The sequence below is a fragment of the Crinia signifera genome, chromosome 19, assembly GCF_055691185.1.
Source record: "Crinia signifera chromosome 19, ASM5569118v1, whole genome shotgun sequence".
Classification (NCBI taxonomy): domain Eukaryota; kingdom Metazoa; phylum Chordata; class Amphibia; order Anura; family Myobatrachidae; genus Crinia; species Crinia signifera.
Window position 1 is genome coordinate 82,756,805 of NC_139226.1, and position 20,127 is coordinate 82,776,931.

The following is a 20,127-nucleotide window of genomic DNA, read 5'->3' on the forward strand; positions in this document are numbered from 1 at the left end:
TGCCCATAAATAAATTTGCATAGGCCGGTGCAAATTTAGTACCCATGGCTGTGCCCTGGACTTGTTTGTAAAATCTATCTTTAAACCAAAAAAAGTTGTGGGTTAATATGAAACCGATTGCCTCTATCAGAAACTTTCTTTGTGTCTCTGGGGTTCCTCCTTTTTCTAAAAAATGGTTTACGGACTCCATTCCCTTCTGATGGTCAATGATGGAATATAGTGACCCCACATCGGCTGTTACTAAGAAATCCCCCTCTTTCCAAGTTATGGTCTCCAAGACATTAATTACATTTATGGTGTCTTTTAGATATGCCTGTATTTTAATGACTTCAGGTTGTAATGCGTGATCCACAAACTCGGATAAATTAGCAGTAATCGAGTTTGTTCCAGCTACTATAGGCCTTCCCGGGGGTTCTTTCTGATTTTTATGGATCTTAGGAAGTAAGTAAAAAACCGGGAGGGATGGACTCGGGTTCATAATAAATTTGGCTTCCTTTTCCGTGATTATTTTTTGTTCTTTATAGCCCATAATCATGGTTTGCAGATCTTTCGTTATTTTATTACTTGGATCCCCTCGCAATAAACTGTATGTACTCCTATCGTTCAATTGCCTGAGGGCTTCTTTTTCATACATACCGCGATCCATTAAAACTATACTTCCCCCTTTGTCTGCCGGTTTTATTATTAGGTCTTCCTTTCCTTGTAGGGATTTTATTGCCTCCCTCTCTTTTTTGTTTAAGTTCGGCTTTTTAGGCCATTTGGGGGTTATCTTCTCCAAATCTTCGCATACTAGTTTCTGAAATGTCTCTACATAACATCCTTTCGCAAAAGAAGGGTTAAATGTGGACTTCGGTTTGAATTCTTTTTCGACAGTGATGGTATTCTGAGATATTGGGGTCTCTTTGTCGGCAAAAAACCTCTTCAAAGCCAATTTTCTAGTAAACTTTTGGACATCAATGTAGGTTCCAAATTTATCTATGCGGTTGTCCAGTGCATATTTTAAACCATGGTTTAGCACCGATCTTTCTTCTTGATTCAAAACGTGAGTGCTCAGATTAAAGATTCTGTTGTCATGAACCTTTTCTAGGTTTTCTGTCGATACAGTGTTTGTTGGTTCTTTTGGTTTTCCTGAGCGTTTCTTTCCCCCTCGTGTCCCTCTTAAGTTCTTTTTCTTTTTTGTTTTTGTTTTGTTCTTAGGGGTGCCTGTTATATTCTGGTCCTTCTTTTCCTTCCTAGGTCTAAAAAAGGGGGAGAGGATGGATTTTGGTTGTTTGTATCTATATTCCTTCTAATATTTAGATTTCTTCTATGGCCATTGTGGTTTTTTTTGTTCCTCATTATATTTAGGGGTATATTGCCTTCCTCCTGATATCTTGTCGATGTCATTCTCCGTGAGTTCCTATGAGGTATTCTCATTGATGTATCTCCTTCCTGCCATTCGTCTTGTATCAGAAAATGCTTCATTTTCTCTTCTTCCTCATCACGGAAAGGTCTGTACTTCGGTCTCTGTTTTCTTTCCGACCTATCTCTCCTACCTCCATATTCCTTTTGTTTTTGTTCTCCTTCATTTTGTCTCCATTCGTTGATATTCCTATATCTTCGATACGGTTGTTTAAAACGTCTTAAATCCTTAGATCTAGTTCTTGATCTATAATTTGTCCTTCTTTGTGATCTTCCTTCTGATCTATGTGCTCCCCTATAATTTGAATGTTGTTGAATTGGGGTTACGGGGTGGCAATCACAACTCTCGCTTTCTGAAGAGGTGTCTTCTATGGTGATTTCTGCATCTTCCTTTTGTTGTGCAGTTTTATCCCTTACATACTTTCGTTGTTTTCGTTGTATGGTTTCTTTTTCTTTTCTTTTTACTCTGAATTCCATGTCACGCTCTAGCTGGTTGTATTCTTCTGAACCTCTTGAGGGTTCAATGATTTTAGTTAGTTGTGAAATTTCTCCTTCCATTTGTATAAGTTGTTTCTTCCTTTCCTGTATAATCAGATCCATTAAGGAAAATGAACATTCTTCCGTAATTCGTTTCCAATTCATATAGAAGTCCGTACTCTCCTCCTTACTAGAGGGTTCTTTAGTTATAATAAGGCCCTTTGGAATTAATTTATCTGCTAGGTATTGTTCCATTGTTGCAATCTCCCACCAGATTGAGCTCTCCTTAATCAAGATTTTTTCTAGTTTTTGCATGATTAAGTCTAAACTTTCTTCTATGATTTCAGCCTGAATTGGATCATCCTGATTTTCAAAGATATGTTTCAGAATAATACTCCTTTTCTCCCTATAACCCATCATGGTGCAGCACAGAAAACAATGATAACACCTGAACAACAGTCTACTAGAACACAAAAAGGGATGTTTTCAATTGCGCAATCTTAAATCAGCAGCCTACCCACCTACAGGGGTTATCGTCCTGTCAAATACAAGCAAATACAATACAAAAATATGGTGGGTCAGCGCTAATAATGAGGGTTTTTTTTTTTTTTTTTTTTTTTTCAATAATGGAAAAGTCTCACATGAGATGATCTTTAGATTCCAAAAAACAGTCCGGTGTTCTTTCTTCCAAAATGGTTATCCCAGGGGTATGTGAATAAAAGATAGAACAAAGTACATATGGTGAAGTACGTCTGTGTATTTACAATCAAGAAAGGGGGGATGAGGTTTCTTAAACAAGTCCTGTCCTATGGCCCTTGTGCAGATGACAACTTTACGGGGATCACCACGTGTGTTGAGTTCAGAAACTGATGCTTACAATAAAGCTTACATTAAGGAGTTGCTACCCCCACATATAACGGTTTCTTTACACTGATTTTGAATCATCAGATGACAATGAGTGCGATAAAATGATGCTCACTTGTATGCTTACATAAACGACATCGATCCACTCTCATCAAGGTTTCTTTCTTTTGGTTGTTGAAAAAACGGCTTCTCAGACCCGTTCGGTAAAATCCAAAAAGTATTATTTATTGACATTTAATAAGACGAAAAAATATATAAACACACCAATGGATAACTGGTGCCAGATGTCAACACAACACAACCCACCGAGGATAGATGGTATACCCGGGAAATAATACCTCTGGGGGGTAGTGGTTACAGGCTGCCAGTATCTACAAAGGATGGGTTAATACAGAAAAAACGGACACCGCACCAACGCGTTTCGACCTTTCCTAGGTCTTTATCAAGGTGGTGTCATTCCTTGCTCTGCTGGGGTATAAATACCCATTGCTCAATGAGACCAAACAGATGGGCGTCTCCTCAATTAACATTAATTATCCCTTTGGTACAACAAAATGGTGTCATATTTAGCTGAACATTAGCCATAAAACAAATGCATCAAACCACACTCTGTACATATAAAAACGATCCTTTTAAAACATGTTAAATGTGGACAGGAAGTCCTAATATGGGCATACCCTCCTTAGGACATCCGTTGGTGTCACTTCACCGGATGACGTGTAGGACACTTGAATCTACACAATAGGTTCCCCCCTTCCAAAAGGTCTGTATCATACAGGACCTAGCGTATAGCGTGAATCCCGACAGTGCGTTCTAGCGCTGGTGGAACGCAGCGCCATGTTCAAACGTGTCACCTGATATAACCGTGACACGCACGGCCATCTTTCTGGGTCAGCGTTAATCCTCACAGTGCGCTCCGACGTTGGTGGAACGCAGCGCTGCTTTGAACGTGTCACGTGATCTCAACGTGACACGCACGGCCATCTTTATAGGTCAGCGCTATACTTCCTGTTGAGTGGAACGCAACAGGCGTATAGCTGACCCGCTAGTATATGGACATAGTATTCTGCAAGCAATATGCATGTCTTTAAAAGTTGGAACGACCATCACATGACCCGACTTTTATACTGGCTGGCAATCTATATATATCACAATGTTTTTAAAATTTCTTAATATAATAACGATGGTTCTTTAACCTAATAGCAGCATACATGGAGGAAAATTTAAAATAAATGCATTTTACTGTATCTTAATAATAAGAATCTATACGTCATAAACCATTGATCATATAAATATCATTAAAATATATCAAAAAAATTCAAGGGAAACTTCATACGGATGGAAAATAATAGAGGTAACCAAATACGTCTATATATTTTTAGGGAGTCCTACAAGAATTCATTACAAGAACCATTTAAGTTCGAAATCCCCATTTAAACCTTTTGGGGTCAAAGTGCTCATGTTATATATATATTTCATTTCAGCTTGGGCAAGTGCAGTATCACAGCCCTTCTGGCGCCAATTGCCCCAAACTTTTTTGATCCCTATAACTTTAACGATATCATCTGTAGAGCAGATGATATCGTTAAAGTTATAGGGATCAAAAAAGTTTGGGGCAATTGGCGCCAGAAGGGCTGTGATACTGCACTTGCCCAAGCTGAAATGAAATATATATATAACATGAGCACTTTGACCCCAAAAGGTTTAAATGGGGATTTCGAACTTAAATGGTTCTTGTAATGAATTCTTGTAGGACTCCCTAAAAATATATAGACGTATTTGGTTACCTCTATTATTTTCCATCCGTATGAAGTTTCCCTTGAATTTTTTTGATATATTTTAATGATATTTATATGATCAATGGTTTATGACGTATAGATTCTTATTATTAAGATACAGTAAAATGCATTTATTTTAAATTTTCCTCCATGTATGCTGCTATTAGGTTAAAGAACCATCGTTATTATATTAAGAAATTTTAAAAACATTGTGATATATATAGATTGCCAGCCAGTATAAAAGTCGGGTCATGTGATGGTCGTTCCAACTTTTAAAGACATGCATATTGCTTGCAGAATACTATGTCCATATACTAGCGGGTCAGCTATACGCCTGTTGCGTTCCACTCAACAGGAAGTATAGCGCTGACCTATAAAGATGGCCGTGCGTGTCACGTTGAGATCACGTGACACGTTCAAAGCAGCGCTGCGTTCCACCAACGTCGGAGCGCACTGTGAGGATTAACGCTGACCCAGAAAGATGGCCGTGCGTGTCACGGTTATATCAGGTGACACGTTTGAACATGGCGCTGCGTTCCACCAGCGCTAGAACGCACTGTCGGGATTCACGCTATACGCTAGGTCCTGTATGATACAGACCTTTTGGAAGGGGGGAACCTATTGTGTAGATTCAAGTGTCCTACACGTCATCCGGTGAAGTGACACCAACGGATGTCCTAAGGAGGGTATGCCCATATTAGGACTTCCTGTCCACATTTAACATGTTTTAAAAGGATCGTTTTTATATGTACAGAGTGTGGTTTGATGCATTTGTTTTATGGCTAATGTTCAGCTAAATATGACACCATTTTGTTGTACCAAAGGGATAATTAATGTTAATTGAGGAGACGCCCATCTGTTTGGTCTCATTGAGCAATGGGTATTTATACCCCAGCAGAGCAAGGAATGACACCACCTTGATAAAGACCTAGGAAAGGTCGAAACGCGTTGGTGCGGTGTCCGTTTTTTCTGTATTAACCCATCCTTTGTAGATACTGGCAGCCTGTAACCACTACCCCCCAGAGGTATTATTTCCCGGGTATACCATCTATCCTCGGTGGGTTGTGTTGTGTTGACATCTGGCACCAGTTATCCATTGGTGTGTTTATATATTTTTTCGTCTTATTAAATGTCAATAAATAATACTTTTTGGATTTTACCGAACGGGTCTGAGAAGCCGTTTTTTCAACAACCAAAAGAAAGAAACCTTGATGAGAGTGGATCGATGTCTTTTATGTAAGCATACAAGTGAGCATCATTTTATCGCACTCATTGTCATCTGATGATTCAAAATCAGTGTAAAGAAACCGTTATATGTGGGGGTAGCAACTCCTTAATGTAAGCTTTATTGTAAGCATCAGTTTCTGAACTCAACACACGTGGTGATCCCCGTAAAGTTGTCATCTGCACAAGGGCCATAGGACAGGACTTGTTTAAGAAACCTCATCCCCCCTTTCTTGATTGTAAATACACAGACGTACTTCACCATATGTACTTTGTTCTATCTTTTATTCACATACCCCTGGGATAACCATTTTGGAAGAAAGAACACCGGACTGTTTTTTGGAATCTAAAGATCATCTCATGTGAGACTTTTCCATTATTGAAAAAAAAAAAAAAAAAAAAAAAAACCCTCATTATTAGCGCTGACCCACCATATTTTTGTATTGTATTTGCTTGTATTTGACAGGACGATAACCCCTGTAGGTGGGTAGGCTGCTGATTTAAGATTGCGCAATTGAAAACATCCCTTTTTGTGTTCTAGTAGACTGTTGTTCAGGTGTTATCATTGTTTTCTGTGCTGCACCATGATGGGTTATAGGGAGAAAAGGAGTATTATTCTGAAACATATCTTTGAAAATCAGGATGATCCAATTCAGGCTGAAATCATAGAAGAAAGTTTAGACTTAATCATGCAAAAACTAGAAAAAATCTTGATTAAGGAGAGCTCAATCTGGTGGGAGATTGCAACAATGGAACAATACCTAGCAGATAAATTAATTCCAAAGGGCCTTATTATAACTAAAGAACCCTCTAGTAAGGAGGAGAGTACGGACTTCTATATGAATTGGAAACGAATTACGGAAGAATGTTCATTTTCCTTAATGGATCTGATTATACAGGAAAGGAAGAAACAACTTATACAAATGGAAGGAGAAATTTCACAACTAACTAAAATCATTGAACCCTCAAGAGGTTCAGAAGAATACAACCAGCTAGAGCGTGACATGGAATTCAGAGTAAAAAGAAAAGAAAAAGAAACCATACAACGAAAACAACGAAAGTATGTAAGGGATAAAACTGCACAACAAAAGGAAGATGCAGAAATCACCATAGAAGACACCTCTTCAGAAAGCGAGAGTTGTGATTGCCACCCCGTAACCCCAATTCAACAACATTCAAATTATAGGGGAGCACATAGATCAGAAGGAAGATCACAAAGAAGGACAAATTATAGATCAAGAACTAGATCTAAGGATTTAAGACGTTTTAAACAACCGTATCGAAGATATAGGAATATCAACGAATGGAGACAAAATGAAGGAGAACAAAAACAAAAGGAATATGGAGGTAGGAGAGATAGGTCGGAAAGAAAACAGAGACCGAAGTACAGACCTTTCCGTGATGAGGAAGAAGAGAAAATGAAGCATTTTCTGATACAAGACGAATGGCAGGAAGGAGATACATCAATGAGAATACCTCATAGGAACTCACGGAGAATGACATCGACAAGATATCAGGAGGAAGGCAATATACCCCTAAATATAATGAGGAACAAAAAAAACCACAATGGCCATAGAAGAAATCTAAATATTAGAAGGAATATAGATACAAACAACCAAAATCCATCCTCTCCCCCTTTTTTAGACCTAGGAAGGAAAAGAAGGACCAGAATATAACAGGCACCCCTAAGAACAAAACAAAAACAAAAAAGAAAAAGAACTTAAGAGGGACACGAGGGGGAAAGAAACGCTCAGGAAAACCAAAAGAACCAACAAACACTGTATCGACAGAAAACCTAGAAAAGGTTCATGACAACAGAATCTTTAATCTGAGCACTCACGTTTTGAATCAAGAAGAAAGATCGGTGCTAAACCATGGTTTAAAATATGCACTGGACAACCGCATAGATAAATTTGGAACCTACATTGATGTCCAAAAGTTTACTAGAAAATTGGCTTTGAAGAGGTTTTTTGCCGACAAAGAGACCCCAATATCTCAGAATACCATCACTGTCGAAAAAGAATTCAAACCGAAGTCCACATTTAACCCTTCTTTTGCGAAAGGATGTTATGTAGAGACATTTCAGAAACTAGTATGCGAAGATTTGGAGAAGATAACCCCCAAATGGCCTAAAAAGCCGAACTTAAACAAAAAAGAGAGGGAGGCAATAAAATCCCTACAAGGAAAGGAAGACCTAATAATAAAACCGGCAGACAAAGGGGGAAGTATAGTTTTAATGGATCGCGGTATGTATGAAAAAGAAGCCCTCAGGCAATTGAACGATAGGAGTACATACAGTTTATTGCGAGGGGATCCAAGTAATAAAATAACGAAAGATCTGCAAACCATGATTATGGGCTATAAAGAACAAAAAATAATCACGGAAAAGGAAGCCAAATTTATTATGAACCCGAGTCCATCCCTCCCGGTTTTTTACTTACTTCCTAAGATCCATAAAAATCAGAAAGAACCCCCGGGAAGGCCTATAGTAGCTGGAACAAACTCGATTACTGCTAATTTATCCGAGTTTGTGGATCACGCATTACAACCTGAAGTCATTAAAATACAGGCATATCTAAAAGACACCATAAATGTAATTAATGTCTTGGAGACCATAACTTGGAAAGAGGGGGATTTCTTAGTAACAGCCGATGTGGGGTCACTATATTCCATCATTGACCATCAGAAGGGAATGGAGTCCGTAAACCATTTTTTAGAAAAAGGAGGAACCCCAGAGACACAAAGAAAGTTTCTGATAGAGGCAATCGGTTTCATATTAACCCACAACTTTTTTTGGTTTAAAGATAGATTTTACAAACAAGTCCAGGGCACAGCCATGGGTACTAAATTTGCACCGGCCTATGCAAATTTATTTATGGGCTGGTGGGAAGAAAATACCATCTGGCAGAATAACGAATACATTAATAACATCTTAATATGGAAGCGATATATAGACGATATCCTGTTCGTCTGGAGGGGTAATGAGAACGACCTAAAGGTTTTTTGTGAAGGTTTGAATATTAATCAATGGAACATAAAATTAACCTTCGATATCAGTCAAACTGATATACATTTCTTGGACCTTAACATCTACATTAAAGAGAACAAGATACACACAAGAAATTACTCAAAACCAACGGACAATAACACCTATATCCCAGTGAACAGCAACCACCATAAATTGTGGCTAGAGAACATTCCTTCAGGCCAGCTACAACGAATTCGGAGGAACTGTTCGGAACTAGAGGTTTTTGAAACACAAGCCCAAGTAATGAAGGCACGTTTTGTGGAAAAGGGGTATAAAGAAAAAGATATTACTAAGACCATTACAACTCTAATGAAAAAAGACAGAGCAACTATGTTGAAGTACAAAGACAAAACGGAGGACACTAAACCGGCGATGTCTTTCATCTCAAAATATAATAATCAACATAAAGAGGTTGAAAAGATCATAAGGAAACACTGGCACATCTTAATCAGAGACCCTTTACTGAAAGAATATATCCAAGAAAAACCAAAGTTCATTTACAGAAAGGCGGATAATTTAAAAACGTGTTTGGTTAAAAGTGCTGCTCCAGAGAAAAGAACAGGCCGGATCATGACAAAAGGCTTCCATAGGTGTGGAACTTGCCCCATGTGTAAGATCCATAAAAACACACCAATTAAAGTTGAAAAAGTGAGTTCTACAGCCAATGGATCAATCCATCAGATTAAAGAATTCATTACATGTAATTCCAAAAACTGCATATACATGATCGAATGTAAATGCGGCCTGCAATACGTAGGAAAAACTTCAAGAACCCTACGTGAAAGATGGGCAGAACATGCCAGAAACATAAAAAAAGGCATGGAAAAACACCATCTGTCTGAGCATTTTAAAAAGAGCCATAACTGCTCTACAGATGATATCGTTAAAGTTATAGGGATCAAAAAAGTTTGGGGCAATTGGCGCCAGAAGGGCTGTGATACTGCACTTGCCCAAGCTGAAATGAAATATATATATAACATGAGCACTTTGACCCCAAAAGGTTTAAATGGGGATTTCGAACTTAAATGGTTCTTGTAATGAATTCTTGTAGGACTCCCTAAAAATATATAGACGTATTTGGTTACCTCTATTATTTTCCATCCGTATGAAGTTTCCCTTGAATTTTTTTGATATATTTTAATGATATTTATATGATCAATGGTTTATGACGTATAGATTCTTATTATTAAGATACAGTAAAATGCATTTATTTTAAATTTTCCTCCATGTATGCTGCTATTAGGTTAAAGAACCATCGTTATTATATTAAGAAATTTTAAAAACATTGTGATATATATAGATTGCCAGCCAGTATAAAAGTCGGGTCATGTGATGGTCGTTCCAACTTTTAAAGACATGCATATTGCTTGCAGAATACTATGTCCATATACTAGCGGGTCAGCTATACGCCTGTTGCGTTCCACTCAACAGGAAGTATAGCGCTGACCTATAAAGATGGCCGTGCGTGTCACGTTGAGATCACGTGACACGTTCAAAGCAGCGCTGCGTTCCACCAACGTCGGAGCGCACTGTGAGGATTAACGCTGACCCAGAAAGATGGCCGTGCGTGTCACGGTTATATCAGGTGACACGTTTGAACATGGCGCTGCGTTCCACCAGCGCTAGAACGCACTGTCGGGATTCACGCTATACGCTAGGTCCTGTATGATACAGACCTTTTGGAAGGGGGGAACCTATTGTGTAGATTCAAGTGTCCTACACGTCATCCGGTGAAGTGACACCAACGGATGTCCTAAGGAGGGTATGCCCATATTAGGACTTCCTGTCCACATTTAACATGTTTTAAAAGGATCGTTTTTATATGTACAGAGTGTGGTTTGATGCATTTGTTTTATGGCTAATGTTCAGCTAAATATGACACCATTTTGTTGTACCAAAGGGATAATTAATGTTAATTGAGGAGACGCCCATCTGTTTGGTCTCATTGAGCAATGGGTATTTATACCCCAGCAGAGCAAGGAATGACACCACCTTGATAAAGACCTAGGAAAGGTCGAAACGCGTTGGTGCGGTGTCCGTTTTTTCTGTATTAACCCATCCTTTGTAGATACTGGCAGCCTGTAACCACTACCCCCCAGAGGTATTATTTCCCGGGTATACCATCTATCCTCGGTGGGTTGTGTTGTGTTGACATCTGGCACCAGTTATCCATTGGTGTGTTTATATATTTTTTCGTCTTATTAAATGTCAATAAATAATACTTTTTGGATTTTACCGAACGGGTCTGAGAAGCCGTTTTTTCAACAACCAAAAGAAAGAAACCTTGATGAGAGTGGATCGATGTCTTTTATGTAAGCATACAAGTGAGCATCATTTTATCGCACTCATTGTCATCTGATGATTCAAAATCAGTGTAAAGAAACCGTTATATGTGGGGGTAGCAACTCCTTAATGTAAGCTTTATTGTAAGCATCAGTTTCTGAACTCAACACACGTGGTGATCCCCGTAAAGTTGTCATCTGCACAAGGGCCATAGGACAGGACTTGTTTAAAAAACCTCATCCCCCCTTTCTTGATTGTAAATACACAGACGTACTTCACCATATGTACTTTGTTCTATCTTTTATTCACATACCCCTGGGATAACCATTTTGGAAGAAAGAACACCGGACTGTTTTTTGGAATCTAAAGATCATCTCATGTGAGACTTTTCCATTATTGAAAAAAAAAAAAAAAAAAAAAAAACCCTCATTATTAGCGCTGACCCACCATATTTTTGTATTGTATTTGCTTGTATTTGACAGGACGATAACCCCTGTAGGTGGGTAGGCTGCTGATTTAAGATTGCGCAATTGAAAACATCCCTTTTTGTGTTCTAGTAGGCTTTCTTTACATGTAAGACTATCTACCAGTCCTATAGTTATGCCCTGGAAGCTGCTAAACAAACATATTTCCAAACTCATTTCTGCTCAATCTTCTAACCCAAAACATATTTTTAATACATTTAAATCCCTTCTCAACCCTCCCTCACCAAAGCCACCAGCCACTATCCATGCACAAGATCTTGCTTCCTACTTCAGGGATAAGATTGACACAGTATTAGATGAATTGGTATGCTCCAACTCAGTTGGTGATCTGCTCAATACCATACCTGAGCCCTCTGACGCATTAACTTCATTTGATCCCATGAATGAAGATGAAGTATCTGCACTTTTCTTTTCTTTTCCTCCCACTCTACTACCTCTCCTCTTGACCCTATACACTCCCAAATAAGTAAATCTCTGTCTCCTGTGCTCATCCCAATCTTCACTAAAATCTGTAACCTCTCTTTCTCTACTGGTGTCTTTCCTTCATTGTTCAAACATGCAGTTACTACTCCGATTCTGAAAAAACAGAATTCTGATCTAAGCTCTTTCTCAAACTTACTGTGCGGGTCGCTTCAGTCAGGCTTTCGTGCCCAACACTCCACAGAGACAGCACTGACTAAAGTTGTGAATGATCTGGTCACTGCTAAGTCTAAAGGCCACTATTCTCTACTAATTCTTCTAGATCTCTCTGCTGCTTTTGACACTGTTGACCACACACTTTTTGCTGCCTAGGTGTTATCCTTGACTCTGAACTTTCCTTTGTACCCAACATTCAATCTGTCTCAAAATCATGCCACATGCACCTAAAAAAACATATTTAAAATTTGCCCTTACCTTACACAAAGACTCCTAATCCATGCTGTCATCTCACGCATTGATTATTACAATAGTCTCCAAACTACACCAACATACATATCTTCTCTTATCTCAAAATATCTTCCAACATGACCTCTACGCTCCTCCCAAGATCTGCGTCTGTCATCCACACTCATTACTCGCTCCCATTCCCGATTGCAGGACTTTCTTCGGGCTGCACCCACTCTGTGCAATGCCCTCCCAAGCACAATAAGACTCTCCTCCAGTCTCTAAACCTATAAGCGTTCCCTGAAAACTCATCTTTGCTGGCAAACTTATCAAATTTCAAAACCAGTCACAGAACCTTGCATTCTGGTGGAATCGATGCAATAAAGAATACAGTATCTATCCTTATATATCAATACCTATTTCCCTATAGATTGTAAGCTTGCGAGCAGGGCCCTCCTACCTTTTGACTGTCTGTAAATACCCTGTTTGTTGTATCACTGTCTCCTTTTGTAAAGCGCAACGAAATATGCTGCGCTATATAAGAAACTGTTAATAAATAAAAAATAAATAAATAGTAGGGATGCAAACAGTTAAAGATCTCCAGACACATTCCACTCCCTAGGTGTAGCAGCATGATGAGAGGAGGGAGGGCTTGATAATCTGAGTGCACTGCAATAGTTCCTTGCCTCTTGCAAGGAACAGAAAGTAACACTAGTAAGGAACAGTAGTGTTTGACAGCTTGTGAGGATGGACTCCGTGGTGTAAGGCTGTCAGTGTGTGAGAAGGCATACTGCCTGACCTGTATGCTCTGCTCGAGAAGAAGGGAGTGACAGGACTGTAGTTTCAGGCTGCCAGCGCTGCTGCCCAGAGTGGGACAGGTACATCGGCAGCAGCGAAGAGCACACAGGCACAGCTGTGGGGATGCAGAGATGCTAGAGAGCTCCTTTCTGCACTGAGGAGCAGCGGCAAGTGGCCGCTCTGTAAAAGAGTCAGTGTAAGACTGACAAACTGAGTGCTAGCAGGTGCCTGGCGGCTGCCGCCATGACACTGCCGCCCCTAGGCCTGTGCATCATGGGCCTGGTGACAAATCCAGCCCTGCACATATACCAAAAATCCAAATCCTTGTGCTTCGCAAAGATGGAAAGAGGACAATATGCACCCCCACATACAGTATGGACACAATGCATACTGCCGCAAATAATGTTTGTGAGGCAGCGGTCATTTCTTTATAGTGTCCCTATAAAGAATGCATTACAGACATGTTTGTCCTTATCATGTACTATAGTGTGGACAAATGAGGTCTCCACATTTAGGGATCAGTGACCCTTAGATCAACATTTGCTTTACTGACTACATAGATGTGATTTGCACATCCTTAATGTGCCTCTAATAAATTGGGTGATAAATCGTATTGTGCGGGAGCCTTTACAGATACACAATCACTCTAGATCCAACACCTGGTTTGTGTCTTAGATGTACCATACTAATTGTTGTAACCCATTATATTTCAGACATCTGTGTACTCCTATACCTTATTCTTATTATTTTGTGCCAGGGAGGTGCCTGGCACAATTCCTGTGCTTTGCTATCAATTTACAGGAATTCTAAACTGATGAAGGCAATTTGGGGATTGTGGGCATTTGGCAAGTTTATATTTAATTATATTGTATTCCTTATCTTCTAGAAAGGCTCTGGAATCGTTGGGTATTCCATGTTTCTTAGGAGGAATGGCCAGAGGCATGCTGGGAAGGGAAAGCCCCATACATATTCGTCAGAACCGAAGAGATGCACTTAAGGAAGCAGATTTAGTTATATTGGCTGGTAAGGAATCAAATCTGCAATTATAGAAGTAGCTGCTCCTGAAGTCCACCTCTGTGTGGGATGGGATCCCACATGGGATGGAATGCATGGGATCATGCTCACTAATTGAAACACCCAGCACAGTAAGTGGACTATGTAAACCTCACAGCTAATTGGATTCTACCATGATGTTTCTTCTGTACTTCGTATTCCACTTTCAGGCACAGTGTGTGATTTTCGTCTTTCCTATGGCCGAGTTCTGAACAGACGCAGCAAGGTCATTGCAGTGAATAGAGATCGCTCTCAACTATTAAAGAACTCTGATATGTTTTGGAAGCCAACTGTCGCCATACAAGGTCATTCTCGTATATTTTTTTCATTTTCATGTTTTAAGGGGTATTCAATCACCGGCAGCCATCTCCCGATGGGGGAGATGGCTGCGGGGCCCTATTCAATGCTGTCTTCCCCAATAGCATTGAACAGGGGAGCTCGGTAGAACGATCCCAACTTCACAATCAGTTGGGCTCATTCTGCCGAGAAGTGACGAGCTCCCGGCCGCAGCTCGCCTCTTTCCGGCCGCAGCTTGCGGACACGCCCCCTTCTCGACCCGCTGCAGGCAGGACATTTAATCCCACCTGCTTGTTCTCGGTAGAGCAGACCGAGAACGGGACTTGGTCACAACTTTTGGGCCAGCTCGACAGCCGTGACCCCAGATTGAATACCCCCCCTTAGTATCTAACATTTCACAAATGCGATAAAGGCTGTTAAATTAGTAAACCGTATCCTATTTTAATGTACCCATACAGAATTTCCTTTTTTTTAATCAATCAATACACGATAAATAACAATTGCAATCAGGTGATTATATGACAATAGATTTCAAATACAATAAACATAGATTATAAATGTAACAGAACTAGGAAAACAATGCACATGAAGTCATCTGGAGAGAAGAAAAAAAAACAATCCACAATTTACTAATTTAAGCTGTTTTGCCCTCGACTTATGCTGACAGTGTATTTGTAGTGAAATTTTTTCTTTCCAATATTATGGAACTTTTGATCGTCTTTGTTATTTTAGGTACTTTGAAAGTACTTTAATTCCTTCTGTTACCTTGGTGGAACTGGCACATCTGTTCAGTGATGTATGACGGTTGAGGAAATCTTAAAGATTTCACAGATCACTAATTTCCTAGAAATATAGCTAGTCTTCTACTAGTAGGTGGCAAAGCTATTGGAAATGTAAGCTTTTAAGGGGTGTTCACATGGTGCGATTTTGCTTGTGATTCAATTCGGATCGAATTGAAAGGTACGTAAAAACTATTAGATTTGGACTATATAGTACAGATATGTACTATATAATCTTGCCTGCACGTCTATTTTTCTATTCGATTTCAGGGCTGCACATCGGGATCGAATTGGCATAGAATGCAGCTCCATTCAAAACTGTTGGATGTCTATTCGATTACGAATTGTTTTTGCTTATATAAGCAAAATCTAGTAGAAAAATAGACCAACTCGAACTGTGTATATGGGGCATCAGGTGGATTTTTCGTTTTGTTTACAAACAAAAAGCTGTGTTTTGTTTAATTGCATAAACTGCATTTTTTATATAGACTGTTTTGTAAATCTCTTCTAGGTGATGCTGGTTCATTCATAATCAGTCTGTTAGAAGGACTGAAAGGATATACATGTCCCTCAGAATGGACAGAAGGTCTGAAGGCAGAAGATGTCACGAAAGAGAAGGCCAACCAGTAATGTATCCATACCTGACCATTCAATTGTCTAGTGGCTAAGCAAATCCTTTCATTTCCAGTAAAGTAAGGCATGCTTTGGGCTTTAACAACATTTAATGAGAATGCATGCTACCATTGGTCCTAATTCAGACCTTTTAGCAAGGCTGCAATTTTTGCAGATGGACAAAAGCATGTGCACTGCAGGTGGGGCAAATGTAACACTGCGCCATTTTTCACTGTGAACGCATCGGCTCTACTACCATTAGCGTGGGACTTTGGAGGGTTCAATATTCAAGGAATGAGTACATTGTGAGCACCACTGGATTAAAAAAAAAAATTATATTCTATCTAATTCGCATTCTATTAAATGTCACCCTGTAGATCTAATGATTGCATACCGAATACTTTGTGTACACTCTCATTCCCACACAGTCATTTCAGAGCAGCAGTAACATTCTCTATGACTGCCATATACTGTAGGATACACCAGCACCAAGGCGGCTGCTTCATGTTCTGGTTTACTTTTACTAACACAGCACATGTAAAGATTATACTGAACAGTTTGATTTTCTCCAATTAACTTCTTCAGTTGTTAAATAGGATGCGGTTCATCTTTTCAGTAGATTGTCGCTAAGATAATTATTAATACTGATTTATGAGATCGGAATGCAGAATAATCTCAGCTGGTATATCTGTAAGTGTTCAAGTGCTTTCAGTGATTGCAACTCACTAAGCACGCTACAGTTATTTTATGGTTAACACCATCTGCAGCAATTCGCAAATCTTACAGGCTGCATGCTAACCATACAAGCATCAATATAAGCTTTAAATAACTAATTATAGTTCTATGTTTTAACATATTTTTAAGTTTAGCCATTGTTCGGCCAATGCCATATCATTAAAATTGTCTGCTAGACAGCGCCTTTTGTTCTTTGTTTGAAGCTTAGAAATATACAGTTTTTCACCTTCTGATAGTTTTGTTTTACAAAGGAAGAGATTTGTTGCTTATCTTGTGTCCTCTCTGGACTTTAGCCTACATTAGGGCAGATGTATTAAGCTTTAACAAGAGATAAATGCAAGGGTGATAAGGAGAGATAAACACCCAGCCAATCACCTGCTAACTGCCATGTTACAGCCTGTGTTTGAAAAAAGTCAGTAAGGAGCTGATTGGCTGGATGTTTATCTCTCCTTATCACCCTTGCATTTATCTCTTGTTAAGGCTTAATAAATCTGCCCCACTGTTTGATGTGTATGAGGTCAAATATGCTTTTCAATTCTTTTAATTTAGGAAAAAAGCTGAGGAGAAAACTGAGAGGCACCTGAACCCCCTGCACGTTTTGCATCTGGTGGAGGAAGCTATATCAGATGACAGTATCCTTGTAGCAGATGGTGGAGACTTTGTAGGCAGCGCAGCTTACATTCTACGCCCTAGAGGACCTCTTCGCTGGCTGGATCCAGGTACGTGCATGTAAAGTAATATTTTCTTTATTCATTAGTTATATCATGTTTTAACTCTCTCCACGTTTATTTACTAAGCTTAGTAAATAGACTGTGATATTCCCTGTACACAATCACAATAGGATTAATTTAATCAGAAGACAATTAACATATTATAAATTAACTCGGTAGTTTTATTTTGTGGGTAGAAATTAGTAACGCAGACAGGGAGAACATGCAAACTCCTACAGAAAAGAAACCGGACTGAATTCAAATAGTCCTGTGAGGCTATTCAACTAATCTCTGCGCTACTTTGCTACCCCAGAGTAAGGGGCACATTTATCTATTTAAAACTCATTGTGTTTGATAAATGGTGCTCCAAACAGTCCATTCCTCTATTGTCCATTTGTGGAACACTTCATTAGCCATAACATGTAGGTTAGAGGGGTGACTATAGAAGCTTGCTATATCAGAATAGAGAGACAGTCCACCTCGCTCTAAACTCTCACACTTCCACCAATCCTCAGTTTTTAGATTAGTGCCATAGGAGTAAAAGAATTTTAGTTCGTTTTGAGTTTCTTTTTAACTATGCACCTCAGCCCTGCTTGCACGAGTCTCGGGAGTAAATTTACAAAGATGGAAGTTCTACTGATGGGATGTTGCCCATAGCAACCAATCAGATTCTACCTATTATCTTCTAGAAGGTGCTAAGATAGAAGTAGAATCGGACCATCTTCAGGAAAGCTCCCATCTTAGTAAATTTACACCTCAATGTGCTGGGGAAGTGGGGTGTTAGCTAGTATAGCCTTTTTCCCAATTGCCTCTGAACTGGTATATAGACTGCCTTTTCTGGAGCTTACCGTGTAGGCCAGCGGTTCCCAACCACTGTGCCGCGGCACACTAGTGTGCCGTCAGCGGTGGTCTGGTGTGCCGCAAGAGACAGGGGAGCCAGTGTCAGTGCGCCCAATGTCAGTGCGCCAGTGGCTGTCAGCTCAGCTGAATATCAGCGCGGCCGCCACAGACCCCGCTGGCAGCGGGGTCTGTGGCGGCCGCCAGCGTACTGACATTCAGCTGAGCGGACAGCTGCGTTGCAGCCAGGTCAGGAAATGCCCGGCAGCGACTAGCACTGTACACAGAGCCTAATTTCTGTGCACAGGATAGGTGGGCGGGCTGGGACAGGAGGGGAAGCAGCAGCCTTAAGCAGGGGTATCAGAATGGGAAGGAGGGGGCAGACCGCTCCCCCCCCCCCCCCCACGCGAGAAAGGCGCCACCACTGGAGGCAGAGCCGGCGCAGGGAGCCAGCCCAGTATAATCACGGTGGGTGCTCAGCTCTTATAACTGCAGCTGCTGCCTGGTTTCAGTGCAGCATAGGGGGGCAGTGTGTGAAATCACTAGGGTTGCCAATGTGTTTCTACGGGGGGGGGGGGGGCTGTATGTTTTATTACTGTGGGGACCAATGTATGTGTTGAATTTTTTCCATTGGGGCAAATGTATGTGTGGTTTTTTTTGTTTGTTTTTTATCCCCGTGGGGGACTGATGGTGTGCCTTGGCAATTTTAAAGTTTTGTCCAGTGTGCCGCGAGCTGAAAAAGGTTGAAAATCACTGGTGTAGGCAGTAGGGCTGGTAAGTACAGTAACAGCCTCCAGTAGTAGTTTTGGACAAAGATCTCAATTAAGCTGATATATTTGAGCACTGCATGTCTAAAGGCCCCCATACACTAGGGCGACTTGTCCTTAGGACAAGTCGCCCCCGACTTCCCCCTGAGCTTCCCCGGCTGCTCCCCGGGGGAGCTTGATTAGATTGGCACTTGATGTGCCATTTTTTACATGTGATAAATCGTCTCGATTTATCACATGTAAAAAACCCGGGGAGCAGGGGGGGGGGGGGGGGGGGGGGGCTACAGAGGTGGGAGCTGGTGGGAGCAGGGGGGCTGGGGACGCTGCGGGGGACACGTCTGTCTCCCCCGCTGCTGGTGACGCTGCGGGGGACAGCGTCTGTGCGGCGAGGTGGTAGAGGGAGCAGGGGGGCTGGGGACGCTGCTGGGGACGCTGCGGGGGACAGCGTCTGTGCGGCGAGGCGGTAGAGGGAGCAGGGGGGGCTGGGGACGCTGCGGGGGACACAGGCAGCATAGAGCCGGGCAGGGGGAGCCGGCGGGAGCTGTCAGTGCTAGAAAAAAAAGCCTATACAATGAATGGGCAGCCTGTGATTGACTGAGCGCTCTCTCAGCCAATTGCTGACTGGCTGAGAGGGCGCTCAGCCAATCACAGGCCGCCCATGCATTGTATGGGCTTTTTTTTTTTTTATTCAATACTGACAGCTCCCGCCGGCTCCCCCTGCCAGGCTCTATGCCGCCTGTGTCCCCCGCAGCGTCCCCAGCCCCCCTGCTTCCTCTACCGCCTCGCCGCCCCACTAGGTCCCAAGTCGGGTGGTCGGACGTGCAGCAGGTCCGACCACCCGACGCAGATCCGAAGCGCACGGGACCGCGCATCGGATCTGAGGGGACATCAAAACTAGCCGATTTTGGTCCGATTTCGGCCAGATCCGACTGATCTGGCTGAAATCTGACCAAAATCGGCTAGTGTATGGGGGCCTTAAGCCCTGTGTGATATCACTGCCAGGATCTGGTGTCCATGCATCCATCCCCCGTGCTTGCCAGTAGCTTCCGGCTTTAGCCACCTGATTCTCCCCGTAGCAATTGTTTTACATAGTTCCACAGTAATGGAGATGTACAAACAAGAGTGGGTTTTTTAA

The 20,127-nt window shown here is 41.2% G+C and overlaps 1 protein-coding gene across 1 annotated transcript in view; it reads left to right on the forward strand.

Moving 5' to 3' along the window:
- The window catches only part of HACL2 (2-hydroxyacyl-CoA lyase 2), an 86,635-nt gene that overhangs the window by 42,743 nt on the left and 23,765 nt on the right, over nucleotides 1-20,127 (forward strand). Inside the window, exons 9-12 of the mRNA XM_083162793.1 lie at nucleotides 14,089-14,225; nucleotides 14,426-14,560; nucleotides 15,843-15,957; nucleotides 17,228-17,397. Of these exons, the coding sequence (XP_083018919.1) occupies nucleotides 14,089-14,225; nucleotides 14,426-14,560; nucleotides 15,843-15,957; nucleotides 17,228-17,397 (557 nt within the window). The remainder of the gene's footprint in view (nucleotides 1-14,088; nucleotides 14,226-14,425; nucleotides 14,561-15,842; nucleotides 15,958-17,227; nucleotides 17,398-20,127) is intronic.